Raw genomic sequence first — 22,211 nt, forward strand, 5'->3', positions numbered from 1 at the left:
TTCTGTCGAGAAGAATCCGGCAAGAAACTCAACGAGGTATATTCTTTTAACCAGATTTACAATATTATTAAATGATATCGTATTATTAAGGGGCTCTTTCACCATCCATTGATTAGCGTTAACCGACGGTTAAATGTGATGCCGTCTCCGTCTATTCGAACAAAACAATAAATAGAGACGGCATCACACCTAACCGCTAGTTAACACTAATCAATGGATGGTGAAACAGCCCCTAAATGATACAATTTGGTGTGTAAACACTGGAACATCTGGAATGAACAGAGGCGCTTTTATCACGATATTACCGCGAGATCGGGATAAAACCAAAATTTCAAGAGATAGGATTAGAGACCACAAATTTTCCACGGGTATTTTATTAATAATGATATTTCCAGTAAATTTTGAGAATTTCCATGGAATTCAGCAAAGTCCCGGAATTCAGGGAGTATACGCGTTCAAAGTGAAGTAAAGTCTACTTCCAAATAAAGCCGTAGTACTTTTTTATATGAGAGGGGGTAAACTAGCATGCGGGTTACCTGATGGGAAGCAATCACCGCCGCCCATGGACACCCACACCACGAGACGTATCATAGGTGCGTTGCCAGCTCTTTGAAACACTGATAGGTACGTTTTTTAACCCCCGGCGCAAAAACAGGGGTGTTATAAGTTTGACCGCTATGTGTGTCTGTCTGTCTGTCTGTCTGTGTCAATGGCTGTCCCAGGAAGCTAGTTCCATATTTTTGATTCATACTTATGAATCCTTTAGTTAGCCTGGCCCACAACCAAAAAATGTAATTAACATCAAAATTTTCACACACGAAAGGGAAATAACTAATGGTACTCAGGAGTACGAAACAGAAGTTTGACTTACGAACGATTTATCTAACGTTTCTCTGACGCGCAGCTTTCAACGGGAAATATTTCAAACTCATTGAAATAAATCAAACGTACCTACTCAGCTTGTAATGAGAACGTGATTGATACGTTGCGGTCGGAAATAAACTAAATACCCACGTCAATGCAGATACCGTTTTATGGCTGCTATACGGTAAGAAACGCGTGTCGTCGGTGCGTTTAAAAAACGCGCGGCGCAAAGTCTCCTGTACCCCTAGTGTAAGTTTCCGGTTACAAAATACGTCTCGATCGCGTTCGCGTAAAATCTCAAGTTGTATGGAAACACGAACATCGCAAACGTTCCGCTAGAGGCGCTGTTCGTGTTTCCATACAAATTGAGATTTTAACGCGAACGCGGTCGAGACGTATTTTGTAACCGAAAACTAACACTAAGGGCACTGAATTCTAATGACATAGCTTTTTCACGGGATTTCTTTATTGCATGTAAATGAAAATCACGATATAGTTTAAGAGAATTCCCCCGAGATTTTTGAAAAATCCTGGGACTTCATTGCCGGATTTTTATATCATGGGTAATTGAAAAAAATATGCCCTGTTGGGGCGTAGCAATTTTTAAATTAATTACATTGATTAACTATACATATGCTATTTTATTTAAGAGGTTTACATAAAATTAATACTTATAATTAAGGCTAAGTAAGGTATCTAAATAAAACAAGTATACATACTTGCATCTAGTAGTGTCCAATGTCCATTGGTTATCATTTATTGTATTCTGTGTGCCTGTCTTATTTTATTCGTCAGTTAATCAACCATAACAGCCCACATCCACCCCCTGCTGTTTAAAGGTAAACGTCCACTTGTCGGTATCGTACGCATCGGACGCATCGCACGCAACGGATCGTAGTATTCTTTGTATAGAAACTCATATAAGTGCGTCCACCTGTCCGCATCGTAAGCATCGCACATTTCTATACAAAGCAACAAATCCGATACGTCCGAAACGTACGATGCGGACAAGTGGACGCCTACCTTAAGGGCCTCTTCATTTTCACGCCACTTTGTCCGGTCCTGTGCTAGTGTCATCCACTGTTTAGAAAGAAAGAATGAAAGAAAAAACATTTATTGCTCATAAAATGAACCACATATTAATGAAAAGGTACATGCTCAGCTATGAGGCAAAAGGTTCAGGCTCAGCACGGGCGGTGAGGACTATGCTTCACCGCGCTGATTTTCAGCCTGCACCGTTCACAGCGTACAGACATTACACGAGACGAGTAGTTTTACCAACCGTCTGAAAGTACCCTTAGTGTAAGTTTTCGGTTAAAAAATACGTCTCGATCGCGTTCGCGTTAAAATCTCAATTTATATGGAAACACGAACAGCGCCTCTAGCGGAACATTTGCGATGTTCGTGTTTCCATACCAATTAAGATTTTAACGCGAACGCGATCGAGACGTATTTTGTAACCCAAAACTTACACTTAGGGTACAGGGCTACTACGAAACTCGAAACTGGAAGTTCGTGTCATGCGGTCCCTCTCGCTCTCGTATTAAATAGTATACGTGTCAGAGGGACTGCACGACACGAACTTCGAGTTTCGAGTTTCGTATATGCCGATTTTATTCATGTTGGCAAATAAATTAATCGTCATCTTCTTCATTGCGTAACATGCGTATTTTTTTTCCTTGTTATCACGAATGAATATTCACTCTTTTTTATATTAATAGGTCGTCAATCCGAATGAAGCCGTGGGGCCCTACCCTAGTAGTTTGGTCTATGGCCTTCTTAAGCAGAGGATCGTGGGTTCAATCAAACCCCGGCTCGCACCTCTGAGTTTTTCAAAATTCATGTCGTCGGCCGAATTCGTTAACCTTCTAAGTCCGTTTGGACTAAGTTTACAGGTCATTGAGAAAACTGCATAAAATTTTCAATCGTTAACTAATCAACATTTTGAAAATCTCGTTTTTAGCCATGACTAAACTTGATAGTTTAAAGATATAATGAACAGCATATCTTACACAAATCACAGGAAATTAATAAAAAATAGTATTTAGCAGGTTTTCGTGTTGAAGGTTAACGAATTAGGCCGACGATGTGCAAAATTACATTTGAAGTTTACCTCGAGCTTTACAGTGAAGGAAAACATCGTGAGGAAACCTGCACAACCTGCGAAGCAATTTAATGGTGTGTGTGAAGTGCCTAATCTGCACTGGGCCCGCGTGGGAACTACGGCCCAAGCCATCTCCCTCTGAGAGGAGCCCCGTGCCCAGCAGTGGGACGTATATAGGCTGGGATGATGAGGTCGTCAATCGTTTAAAATTTAAATTACAGATGAGTAATTATCAGTGAAATGATCGTCGCATTAGTGGAAGATCGTTAGTAGGGACCTTTACTTATTCCCAAATTGCCCAAGCGTGCCTCTAAATAAAGCCGTCTACATAAATGTCTATCATTAAACCACAACATATGTAGTTACAAAGCTTGGTTACTCATCGATTCATTCAAAGGTCATGACAAATGACAGGCTATTTCAAGCTACCGTTTAAGAGCAGTTTCACTGCCGGCCGCGCGGCCGCGTTAGGTATTCGAATGGGATATTGTTGTCTTTATCGCTCGTGACATAAGCGCTCGCAGCCGTCCCCCCCCATGCCTTCCGCAACCACGTCCGTAATTTATATCGAGATAGCTGTAGGCTTTTCAAGATACGAAATTATACGAAAAGTATAGCACAGAAATCAATGATATTTTGCAATCAAGATATTCATTATATTTTCTATGCCTGTAGTTTTTTAGATTTTTGTAAAAATGCTTTATCAGTCTGTAATTCTCGTGCAAAGTTGTCATCTTTTTTTTGTCGACTTTTGAGCTCCTGTAATTCTGATATTACACATTTATATGAAAATCTGAAAAACCACAGGCATAGATACGTCTAGTCCATACTTACAAAATTTCATATATTTCTGTTGCCTAGTTTTCAAATGAGACCGGGACTACGTTTGTATGGAGAATGGAACGAAGAGACTTCTCTTAAGTAGACCTTGATTATTTCTGTAGACAACTGACGTATTTATACCACATGCTATTTCTAATTGGTGATATTTTTTGTTTTTAGTGAAAAAAGACAACCATTTAGCTCACATTTTATACTAGATAATATTTGTACTTTAACTAGATTAATCCCCCGGCTCGCACCTGTGAGTTTTTCGAAATTCATGTGCGGAATTACATTTGAAATTTACCACGAGCTTTGCGGTGAAGGAAAACATCGTGAGGAAACCTGCACTATCCTGCGAAGCAATTCAATGGTGCTTGTGAAGTTCCCAATCCGCACTGGGCCCGCGTGGGAACTATGGCCCAAGCCCTCTTGTTCTGAGAGGAGGCCTGTGCCCAACAGTGGGACGCTTATAGGCTGGGATGGATGGAATGGAAGTAGATTAATGATCTTTGCTGTGGCTAAAGCTTGAAAGCAACATGAAAGTTACGCGATAGGTGCGACCAAAAAATATGTATGCAGTTTATTTTAAATTAATAAAAAATCATAAAATATCAAAATCTAACACCAAAATGATTTCAAATTAATCTGACTAGATATATTCTGAAACGCCAAAGACGAAATAAATAACTAGGTAAATTAAATCTAGGACAGCATTATGCCTAAAAAGCTGGCAGGATTTCTTTGTTGGATAGGCTATGATAATTCTTTAAGATATATAAATACCTAAATAACTACCGGTCCGATTTGGTCTCCGTGTTTCTCGCTGCGATAGGCAGGACGTGCAGTAAAGCGTATTAATTACAAAGAGAGACAATACATTTATTTAATGTCATAAAAAACATCACAATTAATATAACAATGGAAAAAAGACAAGACATACATGACGCTATATTTAGGCTAAAAACTAATCAAAGAGTGATATCACTCACGCCAACAACTCGTGAAAAAAATAAGAGTTAAAAACAAATAAGTTTCTGTTAAAAATCATTTTTAATACAAGCTTTCTTTTGCTGGCTGTACTTTTTGTTAACTGTACTTGCATTGTCATTTAAACTGCTCATCCGTACCAAATTTCAAGTCAGTACTGTTGACGAGTTCCCTCCTGCGGAGACAATCCTGGCAGAAACACCAAGATGTCACTAACAGATTATTGTATTGTCACCAAATTTAAACAAGTATGTCAAAAGTTAATTGGAGCGCTGGGAGTAAGTCAAATTAAGCTTCCAAGATTTGACCCAAACAAATAAATAAACGCAAGCTAAAGCAAAGCATTTAAAAATTAAATTTATTAAATAAATTTTGATTTATTCACATTAGGATACCACTTGAGACTTCAGGCACGGCATCATAAAGCCATGCTGAGTGGAGATCCTTTTTGGTATCCTGCAGTGTCACCGAGTAACATAGTTTTAGTGCTAGTTTTAGTCTTAGTTTTAGGTGGTATTTATGGAGCCAAAATAAAACTTTCTTTCTTTCTTTAAAGCACACAATACGGTATTTGAAAACTCCTGATTTTGCCATATCTTGATATTATTATGAAAATATAGATATACAGATAGTGTTTAGCGAAGAGAAAATTTAAATCAGTTGACAATTGGATTTATAGTGATTGTTTGAAAAATCTATATACCTGTCTCTTTCTCAAACGCTTTTCTCTATGCATCAAGTATGGCGGTACTGGCGTGTGACGTCACTTGCCAGTATGCCTTTAGTCTGTCTAATCTTGAATTTCAAACCTTTATAACTTTGTTATTTGTAAAGGTAGCTTAAAAATTGTTTTTCTGTTCGATAACAGGCACTGTATAGTTTTAATTTATAAAACATATACAAAATAGTCAAATACCGTATTAGTCGCCTGTATGTAGTAAAGTAAAGATTGCGTGAGGCGTGAAAGGGTTTCTATTTTTAGTGCCCTGTAATCTTGAATTGTACTTGGGTAAGGACTCGTTAACGAGGGTCAGGTAGTCAGAAATTGTGTAACATCCTTATTAGTAGAAACAAACTTGGAGATGAAAGAGCTTTGCCAGTATTTTCGCATTTCGAGTATGTAGCACAGTTTCCACCGCCGGGGGAGCGGTCTCATTAATGACTATAGTTTAACGTTTGATCTTCCTGTGTAAAAGTGTTATAACATCTATCCATCTAACCTAATACCTCTAGACGAGCAATTCTTGTATATATTATATAAGATAATTAATCAGAATCTCGGAAACGGCTCCAACGATTTCGATGTAATTTGGTGTGTGGGGGTTTTCGGGGATGGCAAATCGATTTAGATTGGTCTTATCTCTGGAAAAACTTGTAATCGAGTTTTAGCCCGAGCAAAGCTCGGTCACCCAGGTACTACATATTTATTTGGGCTAATTATTAACTTTCATTTGATACCCATATACAAAAATTAGATATTATGTGAAGGGTCCACGGAAAGAAGGACATAGACCGAATCACCTTTCTAGAAATTGCAGATTTTACCCCCAAAATAGTTGGAAATAGTAAGTACATTGTGCAACCCTAAACTTGGAAAGGTGAGTCAATTGTACTTCAAGCCTCGTTGGATTCTGTAGAGCTAACAAAAATAACTTTAAAAAAATGAAAAAAGATGATCTAAAATTATGTATCTTATAAGATACACTGGTAACCGTAGTAATTAATCGTCTATGAAGCTAAATTTACGTCTGTGGCTACAGCCTGAAAAAGGGCATTGTACATGTGGGCATATTAAAAGGATATTTTTTTTCTTGCACGAAACGAAAACAATTATTTTTTACTGGTTCCTATGTGTTTAAGATTAAAAAAAAAGGGTTTTACATTTTTATATTTACATATACCAATAAATGTTTATGTAAAAGGACTAAATTAAATGTTATAAGTATAGAATTTGGACGCACATACTTTTGGCCAAGGCTGTATTGTTTGCAAATTAAACTACTTCCTCCAAAAAGAACTATAAAATAAGTGTAAACAAAGGCCAAGTCCTTTAGTAGTATACCGCATGTTCAACCAAAGTTTTTTTAGATAAAGTAGTATCTATTTGAAGGAAGTAGAAAAAGGGTAAGTATCCTAGAAAGTTTTCTTGAATACAGTATAAAAAAGGAGCAGTATACCGTCTCGGCAGTGTCCTTGATATAATTACCTACGCCGGCTCGTACACAACGAATAGGGCTGCCTACTCTATTAACTGTCACTCTTCAGTTACTATGTAGGTATTTGATTTGATAATGTCACATGAAATTTAAAGTAGGGAAAACAGACATGGACTAAGTAGTCTTTAACAAAAATGCATTTGACGTTCTTTTAATAAACCACAAAACGTATTATGTTTTAAGGTTATATTTGGCTTCATCAATGTATACCTATTCGAAAAATACAAATTAGCTACGAAGTATCGCCAAGTTCAGTTGAATTAAAGTGTAGAAAATTCGCATTTTAAATAACTTCAATAGATACATTATATATATTTATTTAGAAAAACATCACTATAACGAAAAAAAAAAAAAATAAGCCGTGGTGGCCTAGTGGTTTGACCTATCGCCTCTCAAGCAGAGGGTCGTGGGTTCAAACCCCGGCTCGCACCTCTGAGTTTTTCCAAATTCATGTGCGGAATTACATTTGAAATTTACCACGAGCTTTGCGGTGAAGGAAAACATCGTGAGGAACCCTGCACAATCCTGCGAAGCAATTCAATGGTGCGTGTGAAGTTCCCAATCCGCACTGGGCCCGCGTGGGATCTATAGCCCAAGCCCTCTTGTTCTGAGAGGAGGCCTGTGCCCAGCAGTGGGACGTATATAGGCTGGGATGATGATACCGAAAAATACTGTTTATATCGTTGTGACATATTAGGTACGTAATAAATGCGCGTGACTCCGTAATCGCGGAGCAATCGCGACTGATGGTTGCCGAGGTATGCTGAGAAATCGTGGCGCGTTGGTATAACTCGCGTTCCGGCCGTTTGTGTGAAGACGGTGTACTGCTCTTTTTTGTACTGTGTCTGTGACGAAAATACAAACTGAAATATAGATGCACAGAAAAACCAGAAAAATAAGACCAGCGCTGGGAATAGAACCCAGGTCCTCGGCATCCGTGCCGTGTGCTATACCGCTACACCACCGCTGGACAACGATACAGACACGAATTTCTCCTATGCACCTCATATCTCAGCTTGTGTTGTTTCTTAATTAGCCACTTAAGCAGTGACACTAGCGACATCTATGCCGTAGCCCTCATCGAGAACTTTTCGGCACTCCATCGGAACTAACCGCTCACCCGGACATGAGATATCGTTATTAAGCAATCAAATTAAGATTGGTTTTTTGGAATCTTTTTGTATTTTTTATTTCAATTCCAAATCGATATAGGTTTTACGGGATGACCGTAACAAAAAAATTGGAATTGAAATAAAAAATACAAAAAGATTCGAAAAAAAACAATCTTACTGTTTCTGTGAGTGACTTCAAACAAAACAGCGGTTGAATATCGCATTAATGCGGCTAAACACTGAACTTAAAACCTTTGTGCCGGAGGAGCTTAAAATAGATCGGACTCCGAATTGTGTTTAAATCAAAGTTGAAAGACTTGGCGCATCATTTCAAACGAAATATCTTTGGCAGTTGCTAAATTACTACTTTAACGAATGAGACAGATGCTACAGATCAGAAGGTATACCATTGAATTCTAATAAAAACATTAAAAGAAATTTCCTGTTAGAAACTGGTTAAATGGCTTTTGGCACTCGTCACTTTATTTTTAATTACACACACACACACACACACACACACACACACACACACACACACACACACACACACAACAACATCATGCCTGTATTCCCAAATGGGGTAGGCAGAGCACACGAAACGTTACAGCTTCGGAGCCACTTTTATCAATTTTAGGTCTCAAATTTGTCAAAAATAATGATTTGAATGATGATTTTTAATTAAGGACTAATAAAATAATATTATTATTGTATACTAGCCTGTTGCCCGCGCCTCTGTCCGCGTAGAATCCTGCGGGAACTACCTATGCAATTTTCTGGGGTAAAAACTATACGGGGTATATTTTACCCTTTCCGAAACTCATACTGTGTGTAGGTATGAGTTTACCAAATTTAATCTAAATCGCTTCAGCCTTGCTTCAGCGCTTTTACCGCTACTGGCTCTAACTCTGCCAAAAAAAAAAACAAATTGGCGGGAACCTTGCGAATTTTCCGTAGATATTTTTTGAGTGTGAATGTAAACTTACAAAAAAGGAATCATCGAGTGCTAATGACATTTCTTTCCTCAGAGGAAGTTTTTTTTTCGTCTACTATTCCTGTAATAATTATGCACCTCGCATTAAGTAACTTATATTGCCCTCGTGCTTTTTAAAGCTCTCGCTGACGCTCGGGCTGAATCGGCACTCGGTGCAATAATAAATAACTTTCTGCTTGGTGCAACAATCTACTATTGTAGCACCCACGTTACCCATTCATTTGACAAATATGTGGGCTCTCCGTATAATAAAGTGGATGTTTTTATGTAACAGATTTTCCACAGAATTGTTTTTTTACATTTGAAGCTTTTTAGCTAATTTATTTATAGTAGGTACTTGTTTTATTATTTATTCTGTGTTTATTGTTATGTAGGTATATTATAAATAGTATTAATGTGGGTTTGTGGTGATTTGTGTGTGTTCTTATAGTGCGGAGGTGGAGGAACTGCATGAACACACATTTCTTTCATAAACGTAGCAACCATAAGTTCCTCCTTGATACGGACCTCCGCAAAGTAACGCCTCGTTCAATACATTAAAGAGTTACCTATATCGTCACTAGGTATTTTTGAAAAAAAACTCTCACCTCAAAATCGATAATTTTTCTGGGTGAACTTTGTGACCCATTATGTCAAAGTTCAATTTTGTTGACATATTGATTTTAGATACGAGATTATTACAAAGTAGTGACTTTATTCTTACGTATTCCAGCTCAGCTGCGCTCCAGAAGGAAGGCAGCCAAGATGCTCGTCGCTGTGGTCATTATGTTCGCGGTCTGCTACTTGCCCGTCCATCTACTGTCCATACTGACGTACGTACGCTTTGGTACAATACAATACAATACAATACAAGGACTCTTTATTGTTCACCAGAAATAGTAAGCGATACAGAAAACAGATACACAGAGAAAAAATTACAAGGTAAGCAATAGGCCAATTCAATAGGGCAATTGGTGCATATCGGCTCGCATCATTCTTGAAAGTCGGGATGTAATGGTCTAAGACCCGAACTTAAATCGATCTTCACCAGTCTCATAATAGAATAAAACGTATTTCATAATAAATAAATAAATGGATCGGCTAAAAAAATCCTTGACAGGCTATTTTATTTTATTATTTTAATCATTGTCATATTTTGTCCTGTTTTTGTGGACTCATTTTTTATTTTACATTTAATTTTAACGCATTGACATTTTAATTAATTTTATTTGATCGATCGTTCCAATTTATTAAATTTGATATAGTCATTTTGTACCTATTTTTAATTTTATTCTAATTTAACATTGTATTTCTATGTTTAACTGACATTTTATTGTAATTTGCTACTATCATATTATTATTTTTTTTGTTTACAATTTGACGATGCTTTTGTGAATTTCTTATAAGTAATTACCTTACATGTATTTATAATGCATTTTTTCATAAGATAATAATTGAATCTAATCTAATCTAATAAATTATTTAAAAAAAAAGATTTTTAGTAAATTTTTGTTGCATCATCAAGATAATAATACAATTTTATACTGACTTAAAGTATAAAACCTATAGAATGTGCAGACGTTGGGTTTGCTATTTTTTACCTAGACGAACTACTGGATTGCCAGGTTTATACTTAAAGAGTAATGTCGATGCCAGTTACTTTTGCTTGATTAGACAATAGAACAAATTGTATAATCAACGTAAGCGTTGTTTAATTGTGAAGACGTTCATACAATACAATACAATACAATACAAAGACTCTTTATTGTACACCAGACATAGTAAGCGATACAGAAAACAAATTATTAAAATTACAAGGTGAGCAATAGGCGGCCTATAGGTGAATAGGCGGTTCATATAGGGTTGTCTGCATTAAATTAAAAAAAAAGCCTGCCCAGGATATTTTACCAAATCCATTTCTAATATATTTTCCTACGATATTTTCTAATATACTTAATTTATAACAAAATACATTTCATTCTATTATCAGACCGGTGAAGATCGATGTAGGTTCGTATCTTTTGTTTGTTAGCCTCCACCTCCACTGTAAGAATACACACAAACCAAATTATCATCACTATGCTGACGCATTTCGTACTCTATCAGAATTCATCATCAGAACAACACAATCGTTCACCATATTTCATAGGCGCTATCGTAAGGTCGCGGGTGAGCAAAATAATTCCTAATAGTTTATTGATAATGATGAACCTCCGCAAAGTAGCGCAATCAATCACTAATTCAAAATCAAATAATTTAAAATCGGCTCATATTACCTTGGTCTTAGACGAAGATTTACTTCATGCACTAGATTGTAAAACACTAATTTTATGCTGCCTTTGTCCTGCTTACAAAATGTATGAAGTGAAACAATATTTCTTACGACTGCTTAAATTGGTTGGAGCTACAGGCACTGTTACACCATGCTTATGAGCATGCCACTTATGAGCATGCTCATGGACTGAAGCAAACGCGTTCACACTTGCTAATTACCTTTCCCCCTTCCACCCCCGTCTCGAGCATGCCACTAATAAGCATGCTCGATAGTAGCATGTCCTGTTCACACATGCTACTAGGTAGCATTTGCTCGATAGTAGCATGCTCTCTTGCTGCTAACGAGCATGTGTAACAGTGGCCTATGTCTTGTGTCCATTATAGAGCAAAACACATGAGTCACATTTTTCGAATGTCACATAATAATGTTAATCTCGGCGGCAAACAAGTCTTGTTGACACTTGCTTAGTATTATAATTGAAACAGATATAACTGTTGACATATTGCGTGATAAGGTTTATTAGGATTTGCCCAATATTGGTTTGTGATTGAATATTTTTATTTATAGGTTAATAGCTGTTGCCCGCGACTCCGACCGCGTTAAATTCGTTTATCGTTATCCCGCGGGAACTTTGCAATTTTCCGGGATAAGTACCATCCTATGTCCTTCCCTGGGACTGGAACTATCTGCATATTGAATTTCATCTAAATCGTTTCAGCGATTTAGGCGTGATAAGGTTACAAACAAACAAAGATATTTACAACCTTTCGAATTTATAATATTAATGGAATAATGGGTACCTATGTGGGATTTATTGCCTTTCAAAGTACAGTTTGTGAATACAAAAACAATGACAGATGAAAATGGACGAAACGAATTAAAAAATGTTTGAAGTTTTACTAAAATTTATTCTAAACTGGAAGGTATGGGTCAATTTAGGGTTCCGGTAGCCAAAATAGCAAAAACTGAATCTTTATAGTTTCGCCATATCTGCCTGTCTGTCCGTCCGTTCGCGGTCGCGGCTTAGCTTACAGACTATTAGTGATAGAAAGCAGTCATTTTGCATGGATAATTTATGTAGCAATTATGCCGACCAAGTGGTAAAATAAAATATAGGATTTCCTCGCTGTATAGCAATGCTGATACGTTGTGCGAGGAAGCTGCCAGCTCTTCTGTCCCCTGTGGTATCCGAAAGTCGTTTTATAAATAAATATCACGGGACAATTCACACCAATTAACCTAGTCCCAAAGTAAGCTTAGCAAAGCTTGTGTTATGGGTACTAAGCAACGGATAAATATAATTATATAGATAGATACATACTTAAATACATATTAAACACCCAAGACCCGAGAACAAACATTCGTATTTTTCATACAAATACCTGCCCCGACGCGGGAATCGAACCCGGGACCTCAAGCTTCGTAGTCAGGTTCTCTAACCACTAGGCCATCTGGTCGTCAAAGTTTATTTATATATAACATTTGAATCAATTAAATAATAAATCCTATTGTTGTTTATTTAGTGTAAGTATTTATTTATATATTACATAGTCCTTTCTTCTCACTTTGCATAAGTTACCTACTGTTCGCCTATCTTTAAGTTTTCCTTTCCAGTTTATGTTCGCTTGAAACGTACACCTTTGTACTCTTTTTGTTTTGTTGTGTTCTTTCGTGTTTTATGTACAATAAATTATTTACATACATACATAAAAATTGCCAACACACCCTGGTTCATCAGGAATTCAGAGGTCCATCAACATCTAAGGATTAACACAGTGAAACAAAAAAATCAGTCATACTCAACAAAATACAAGAAGCGACTTGAATGCCACCCTAACCAGCTGGCAGTGAGTACTGAGCCTGACCAGATAAGACGTCTTAAGAGGCGCAGAATCCTAGAACTGGATCAACTAATATGAAGATTCAGCCACAGATAGAGCGGTCTCTCGCTGGGGAGCCAACTCTACACGCCATCGACCACGCAACTCATCTGCTCATAGTCCCCCGACTGATCGCATGATAATACAAAAAAGCCCGTACTAAGGGTTTTGCCGCTGTTTGGCGCAAGAAAACTGTCTCATTGATAGATTAGAGTGAGAGGTAACTCCTATAATGTGAAAGCTCGCTCAGAGGACAAAATCACAGTTATTTATTGTATACTAACTAACACAATTTGTGGACCACTTTGTTGTCTTTAAATAAATGATATTAAAAAATATGTACTATTATAATGTATTTACTAAGTAGACATGTTTCTAGGAATTTCTTGTGCGTATTTAGTAGAGCCTTAAGCATAGTCATATCCTTTTACATAACTTATCTCAGTTTTGTCACTTGTATGTTAATTTATTCAGTATTTGCCGCATCCGTATTCGATATCTTTACCATGGCTAAACATTAACAGAAACAGTTTACTTTGTTCTTTGCGTATTTATGATATAAACAAGACGTATCCGCTCTTTATAATGTTTAGGTACAATTAGATGAAACAGAGCAGAGCAGAGGATCGTGGGTTCAAACCCCGGCTCGCACCTCTGAGTTTTTCGAAATTCATGTGCGGAATTACATTTGAAATTTACCACGATCTTTACGGCGAAGGAAAACGTCGTGAGGAAACCTGCACAACAAACCTGCGAAGCAATTCAACGGTGAGTGTGAAATTCCCAATCCGCACTGGGCCCGCGTGGGAACTACTGCCAAAGCCCTCTCATTCCGAGAGGAGGCCTGTGCCCTACAGTGGGACGTATATAGGCTGGGATGGGATGATGAGATGAAACAGAGTGATTGGGCCGAACGAAGGAGGAACTGGAACAGCATTAGTAATATTTATAGCTTACTTTGTAATTTTCTCTCTGTGTATAAATGTTTTCTACAAATGCAAATAATTTATTTATCAAACATAGGTTAAAATAGAATAATTATAGACTTAGGCACTTGTTCCACCGCCGACGACGAGAGAAACGAGTGGGCGAGCAGTGAAAAGCGAGTGTTCGAGCACGACGGGCGATTACTCGCTCCACTCGCTCGAGCCGGGCGGCCGCCAAGCTAACAGCGCTGAGCGAGTATCGCTGAGCTAGTTTTATAGCTCAGCGAGTTTTATAGCTCTTGTCGCTGCGACAAAAGATGTAAGAGCGAGTTCTCGCCGGCAGTGTGAACCGCCAGCGATCAACTATTAATATCGTACACGCCCAGGATAGGGTTCCATAGCCATTACGAAAAAATCAAAATTATATTTTTCTAAGGATTTCGTATTGTGTACTGAATCTTCCAAGTTTAGGTATATTTTATACCATAGGCTGCTATTTACTCTTAAACTACTAATAATTCTCAAGCAATCTTAGCCGCTATAATTTTACTTGTAAATTTGATATATTTACTACCATTCTGAATATTTAATATTTTTTCACCCAACAGTTTAGATTTTAGAGGGGACACATTCGATTTCAATGAAAATTTGCAAAGTTGAATATTTAGCAAACAGATCACTGAATAAAAAAAGTCCTAGCAACCCCCAATGGTTTTTATAGACCTATCCAACGATACCCCACACTATAGGGTTAGTCGAGAAAAAAAAATTACCCCCACTTTACGTCTATGGGAGGTACCCTAAAAATTTTTTTTTTTACTTTTTTTTATTGTATCACTTTGTCGGCGTGACTGATATGTATAATAATTCATTTCAAATTACAGCTTTCTAGTACTAACGGTCTCTGAGCTTACCCGCGGACAGACAGACAGACAGACGGACAGACATGGCGAAACTATAAGGGTTCCTAGTTGACTACGGAACCCTAAAAAGTTGTTAAACTGTCATGCACCAGGACTCCTCAATAATTAACGTCGCTGCATCGGAAAAAGCAATCTTTCGTTAAAGGTGACAAGCGGTTGACATTAAACTATTGTATCTTAGATTACACACATTTTTATAACAAAAAATACAACCGACTACAAAAAACCATGAAAATAATTTTCTACCAGTCTGAAGTCGGTGCCTCAGCACGAGCCAGCAGGAGTGATTGAAGCCCAATATATAGTGCGTAGCATAGGTGAGATAGACGACTATAGGTCCACTCCTGCTGGCTCGTGCTGAGGCACCGACTTCAGACTGGTAGAAAATTAATTTCATGGTTTTTTGTAGTCGGTTCAATTTTTGGTTATATTTTTTTTTATTCGGAATCATTTATTAACCATTCATCTCTATTCTCAGGTATTCAATGGACATGAAACAGAATGACCAGATGACTCTGTTTGGTCTGGTGTCCCACGTGCTGTGCTACGCGAATTCCGCCATCAACCCACTGATTTATAACTTTATGTGCGGTAAGCTGGTCCACCGTTCACTCAACCAAGGTTTTACACTAGTTTTTCAAAAGACTCAACGGCCATTCTCATTTTATCGTGCACATGTCTAATACCGCACCGCTTTTTTTGTCATGCAAAAGCGACACGACACTGCAACTGAGTGCACATCTAGAAAAAGGATGGTTGCCATTTACATTTATCTGAGCCCTCAAGTCTAATTACCGTGTCACTAGTGCGGTAAAAAGCGGTACGGTAATTAGACAGGTGCACAATAAAATGAGAATGGCCGTCAAGTCTCTTAGCTCATTTTTATGCACTTAGGTACATAATTATGTATGTATAATCGAGTAAACTGAATCGCGTACGCGGGTGGAACCTTTGTGCTAATAATTAGAGAGCGGATTTGAAGTAGCGATTACAAGTTTAATATGGATATGACTAGTGCGATTGGTTATATAGATACATAGAAAGATTTATTTATAAGATACCATGTTGTTTATTGGTCTTACAGTTTATCTTATTACTTACTTACCGCAATGCAATCTTATAGATAATTAAATTCAATAAATGTTATTCTTGCAAAAAAATATATATAAAGAAAAATATTTTATTCTAATTAAAGGAGTTTTATACAGCTCAAACATAATACCTATACCTAGTGTTGCAGATGTTTATGGGCGTTGGTGCTCTCTTACCATCAGGAGACCCACTTGCTCGATTGCCATCCAGTCAGATAAAAAAATAATAATAATAATAATAGATCCTATTTATTACGCACCTTTTTGATAAAAATAAATCCTTACTCGTAATAGTCTTATCCATATTAAACTTGTAATCGCTATCGCTACCTCAAATCCGCTCTCTACTAATAATGTTATTGTTGACTTCCCGTACATCTATCAAAGAAATCATAGTGAAACTGATTATGAAAAGGTTCCACCCTGGCAGGTATGCGACACGATTCAATTTCCTCGTCTACCTACCCATACAAGCATGTACACCCGTTAACTAGTACCCATGGTGTAAGTGTTTAGTTAAAGACTACGTCACTTATTTATCTCCCTCGTCCAATCAAACACCTTCTCATCACAACTTTCTTCTCCAGGAAAGTTCCGTCGCGAGTTCCGGAAGCTGTTTTGCTGTTCCACCCAACCTGCTTTAGAGAATTCTACCACCTTGACCCTGATATCCAAATTTAGGAAGCCTTCGGACCTCCTGACCTTCAACCAGCGATCTCACACCACGTCGTCGATCAAGATTGGCTATAGGAACGGATGTACATAGGATAGTTTGAGATTGATGTTATTTGTATTGTATTATGAAACGAATAAAGGATTGTCAAGATTTTAGCGTTTGTTTTAATTATATTCTCTTCAACGTTTTTAGAGAAGGCCCTACTAACGAGAAACCCTACGCCATCCTGTGATGTTTGATCACCCTCGCAGAAGTACAGAAGGACCGAATCTAAGGTGATGGTGTCCTCTCCCTTTCTACGGACTTCACTTAGCTCCAGAACAATTAAGTTTTCCAGCTCCGCTTCCAACTGCGCTAGATGTTCGTCGAGCCCAAGAGTTTAATATGTATATTCAGTCTGTAAGTACCAAGGGGGCGTTCATGTACTCGTAATACGTAATATAATTTTTGGAGATTTTACACCCCCTCCCCCCATGTAATGCGCCGTAACATTTTTCTGTACCCCCCCCTTCTAAATGTTACGTAACACCAAAATGAACATTTCTATTTAATTTTTTTACATTTTCTTTAGCCGTTTTATAATATATATAGATATACTTATTTAAAAAGAAAACAAAATTCGTACGCCTGCTGGCAAAACATAGTGTTTCGCAATATATATATATATATATTTTTTTTTTTTTATTCGACTGGATGGCAAACGAGCAAGTGGGTCTCCTGATGGTAAGAGATCACCACCCCCCATAGACAACTGCAACACCAGGGCATTGCAGATGCGTTGCCAACCTAGAGGCCTAAGATGGAATATGCTTTAATTTTAAGATCAATACTAATGTACCTATGTTAATCGATTAAATTATTTCTGATTCTGATTCTGAACGTAGTTTACTGGTAAGTAAAACTGTCTGAAGTGTTCTCAATGAAAGGACAGTTACAATGGTCTGTTTACCTACGGTCTGTTTACTGTTAAGAGCTTTTGGAGGTCGCAACGGTAAACATTTACTCCACGTTACATACATGGTAATATGTGACAGGTAGACAGGCCGTTGTATTTATTAAATTACTAGCTTTTGCCCGCGGCTTCGCTCGCGTTATATTTGGAGTAACATACATTTACTTTCTGCGATCCTTTTTTCGTGTTTTTATTAATTTTTCGGAGGATTATATGGAAATACAAATACAGACAGATTTTCTTTTAGACAGATGGTGCACATTTTTTAATACAAAAATCGACCTACATACATAATTAATTATGATTCTTACCAACTTTGAAACCCTGCTTCGCTGATTCAGGTTTGGAATTTTAGAAAACGTTAAAGTACATACTACGCGTTTCTTTTGCCCGCGACTTTATACACGATATAGGATTATATCCCGAGAAATTGTAAAGTTCCCGCGGGACATGAATTACTGTTATGATCTATTTTAATATTCTTAATTGTCGATTAGGGACACATTGTAGCTTTCTATTATTGAAAAAACACAGTGATATGAACACTTTTATTTATTACATCCACCATCCATAATACAAACAGCATGCAAAACATCCATAGACATAATAATTCTTATAATTATGATCTATATCCGCGGTCAATGCATATTTTGAAATAACTTTAACATTCCATAATCTCGTTGTAAGGCTGCATTTCCACCAGAGATGTGCGAGGGTGTGTTGCGAGGAACGTTTCATTTACCTGTCCTCGCTCCGCTCAGCTGTTTCCACTAGAGCTGTGCCGTGCAAGGATAGTAAATGAAGCGATTCTATTGGTTCATGACAAATACATTCCTCACCAAACACATCCTCGCATATCTCTGTTTGAAACACAGCGTAATGTAATTATAATTCATTTTAAAATTATGCAAGGCAATTCAGGCCAGAAAAGATCCCTGACCGCAATTACGAGTAAATACCAAATATAGGTTAGCATTTTTTACAAGTATTAAGACAGTGAGGTTAGTATTAACCCGACTGCCCAAAGAAGGGTTACAAAAACAAGAAGAAGACAAGAAGGGTTATTAGGTACTATTAGTTTTCTCGTCGTGAGAGGTTCTAGTAACTTCACTAGGCCCTACTTGTAGTTTTGCTTGCGTAAACCATTAGGTCTGGCAGTTTTTAAACTTCAAGATTTCGCCAAATTTTCATGGAAATTTTCGTTTTTTGTTCGTGCAGATTGCACGAAAACTATTTTATTCATTATGTGGTTGGTATTCTAGGATTTTGGGTAAATAAAACCCGGTTAAAACGAATTTGGACTAGCACTTCCTGTGTTAACATAGCCCCTCTCCTAAGTAATTATGAACGCAGAGTGGGGCCATTTTAGATTGACATAGCCATACAACCATAAAGAATTAAGATTTTTAGACTTTTTTATTGGTTGTGCAATAAGAGCTACTATCGTACCAAATTTCTAGTTTCTAGGTTTTTGGATACGTCTATTTATATGAAAACACCTTTGTTAATAACTCTATACCTTTTTATTACATTGACTTAGAAGGTGTTTGATATTAAATTGAGCCCATATTGTACTTTAAGCACACACGCGTTTTAATTTTAAATCTATCAAAAGTTCTTAGTCAATTCCTATAAATTGACTCGATTAGCTAAACACTGAGCAATAATAAAAAATACTAGTTGAATTACAGATGAACCAAAAAATTGTCTAGCGGTAAATAGCAATTTCTTTTTAGTAGTTTCAAAGTACAAAGTATTCGACCAGTAAAGAGACATGTAATCAAAAATTAGTTTTCTATTTTTGATTACATGTCTCTTTACTGGTTTTAGGCTTTACAAGTTCGGCGGTGAACTTAGCAGCTAATTTAAGTTACTAATTTTATGATTTAATTTCGGGTTTTGTTCCGCGTACCGTGATTTTAGAGAAGCTCGATATTTCGGCACAGTTGAATGTCGTGATCACCGAACCCGCAATTCTCCAGTCGTCTCGTGATGAAGGCGCATGCAACTGTGCCGAAATAGGTATCGAGCTTCTCAATTAAGGTACGCGGAACAAAAACGAATTTAAATCATAAAATTTACAATTCTGATTGGATAGTGAAGTTAAGGTGCAAAAAAGATTTTTTTCGTACTAAGTTTCGTAAGTGGTGATGTGTGGAGGCGGAGGAACTGCATGAACACATATTTTTTGCATAACCGTAGCTATCACAAGGTCGCGGATGAGCAAAGAAATTCTTTTAGTTCATTGATATGGACCTCCGTAAAGTCACGCCTATTCAATCAATTCAATACACATTGTTACAAAGAAAAAAAAGAATTGAAATTATTTATGATAAGGTTCCATGATGGCCAAGGTATCAAATTAAGTGGACTGTTATTCGTGCTACACAAAGTGGTCGAAAATCATTAAATACTATCATTATTATTGTCATGCCTTTAGCCAATATTTTCCGGAACATCTGTAATTATATTTTTTTCTCTTAATATTATGTATGATTTGTACATTTAATTAACTATCTATTTTACATGTAATTATTTAACATCAAAAGCTTTTCATTTCAATAAAAAATATATAACGTTTTACATCTCTTAAAAAACATTTTAAATAATTATTTACAGCTAAATTTGGCTTTCGGTAATCTTTTTCGAATATTATTAGTATTTATTAGGAATATTTCCTGTTTAACAAAATCTTTTAAAAAAGATTTTTTAAAAACGAAAGCTTCTTGAATTTAAACACTCATTATTTAATTAATAAGCATGGTAGTGCCTGTAGTAACATAGTAGTACTGGTGTATGCCACTAAAAAAGTATGCTTAATAGTAGCACGTCCCTATACGTGCCTATACACAGCATTTGCTCATCATCATCATCATCATTATCAGCCAGAAGACGTCTACTGCTGAACAAAGGCCTCCCCCTTAGAACGCCACAATGAACGACAAATCGCCACTTGCATCCATCGGTTACCCGCAATTCTCACGATGTCGTCAGTCCTAGTGGGAGGCCTGCCAACGCTTTGTCTTCCGGTCTTTGTATTCAAAGGTTATCTGTTCTTCGAGCGATGTGGCCCGCCCGTTGCCCCTTCAACTTGCATTTATTTTTACAGCTATGTCGGTGACCTTAGTTCTTCGACGAATTTCCGTATTCCGGATTCTATCGCGCAAAGAAACTCCAAGGATAGCTATCTCTATAACTCGTTGCGTGACTTTGAGTCTCTCCAAGAGGCCAACAGTCAGGGACCACGTCTCAGAGCATTTAGTATTTGCTCAATAGTAGCATACTGTAACAATACCTTTACTCGTACCAGAGGTGTTATAGTCATAGGTACCATAGCCTACTGATAATCCGTCCGACCAGCCGAAAATTGTTATCGCTTGCATACGCTAATAGCGTGTGGTGCCATCTATCGCAAATATTAGAAGTCACGACTCCTACCTACGTTCCAAATTAGTAGAAAAATCGTAAAGCCGAGTTTAGACTTGCAAGAAAAGTCGTGCAAGTTGCATCACATTGCGAGGCCGTACAGCCAACGAGTTTGTAGTGGTCAATCGAGCGCCGCAATTTAATCCAACGTGCAACTATAATATTAGTTGTTATTGATCACGCTTCATCATCATCATGTCAGCCGTAAGACGTCCAAAGTTGGATAACATAGACCTCTATAAATCCAGTTACATCGGCTGGAAGCGGCCTGCATCCAACGTGAATCCACGGCATACTATTAACGCGTGCTCAGTGAAAACTTTACTAAGATCGTTTTTAAAAAATCTTATTGTAATCCTTATTTAATAAACATCTTAAAAAAAACATCACAATATCACTAAATGATATACTAATGAGCCAATCAACGTCTAAATAAACACTGATAGTGCCTTTCAACCTAAACTTTAGCGGAATCACCAATAGCATCTCTTTATCTCCAAATATATTCAGTTACCTACGTACCTAGTTATAATATTAAACATTTTAATGTTTGTTCTTGTGACGAGTGTTTTATACCTAAATATTTAAGTATCCATCTACCCGTTGCGTAGTAACTTATGCTTTGAGAATTTTGGGACTAGGTCAATTAGTGTCAATTGTTCTGTGATATTTATTAATTTAGGGTCCACGCTAGCAGAGGGCCTACTTCGAAGTTCAAAAATCGAAGTTCGTATAGTGCCGACCCTATCGCTCGCTTATTATTTGGGCGACCGTCGTTAACCAACGTTTTCCCAGAGATAAGACCAAGCTAAATCGATTTTGCATCCCCGAAAACCCCTATATACATAGGTACCAATTTCCGAGATCTCCGAAATATTATATACATAAGAATTGCTCGTTTAAATGTATTAGATAGATAGATAAGTGACACGAACTTCGATTTTCGAATTTCGTAGTAGCCCTGCAGGCGCGGGTGCAGTAAAT

At 37.3% G+C, this 22,211-nt stretch overlaps 1 protein-coding gene across 1 annotated transcript in view; it reads left to right on the forward strand.

The window, feature by feature from the left end:
- LOC141441641 (orexin/Hypocretin receptor type 1-like) overlaps nucleotides 1-17,004 on the forward strand; it is a 110,893-nt gene extending 93,889 nt beyond the window's left edge. The window contains exons 6-8 of the mRNA XM_074106433.1: nucleotides 9,812-9,911; nucleotides 15,561-15,673; nucleotides 16,761-17,004. Of these exons, the coding sequence (XP_073962534.1) occupies nucleotides 9,812-9,911; nucleotides 15,561-15,673; nucleotides 16,761-16,939 (392 nt within the window). The 3' untranslated portion in view covers nucleotides 16,940-17,004. The remainder of the gene's footprint in view (nucleotides 1-9,811; nucleotides 9,912-15,560; nucleotides 15,674-16,760) is intronic.
- The last annotated feature ends 5,207 nt before the right edge of the window (nucleotides 17,005-22,211 follow it).

The sequence above is a fragment of the Choristoneura fumiferana genome, chromosome 24 (assembly GCF_025370935.1).
Source record: "Choristoneura fumiferana chromosome 24, NRCan_CFum_1, whole genome shotgun sequence".
In the NCBI taxonomy this organism is placed as follows: domain Eukaryota; kingdom Metazoa; phylum Arthropoda; class Insecta; order Lepidoptera; family Tortricidae; genus Choristoneura; species Choristoneura fumiferana.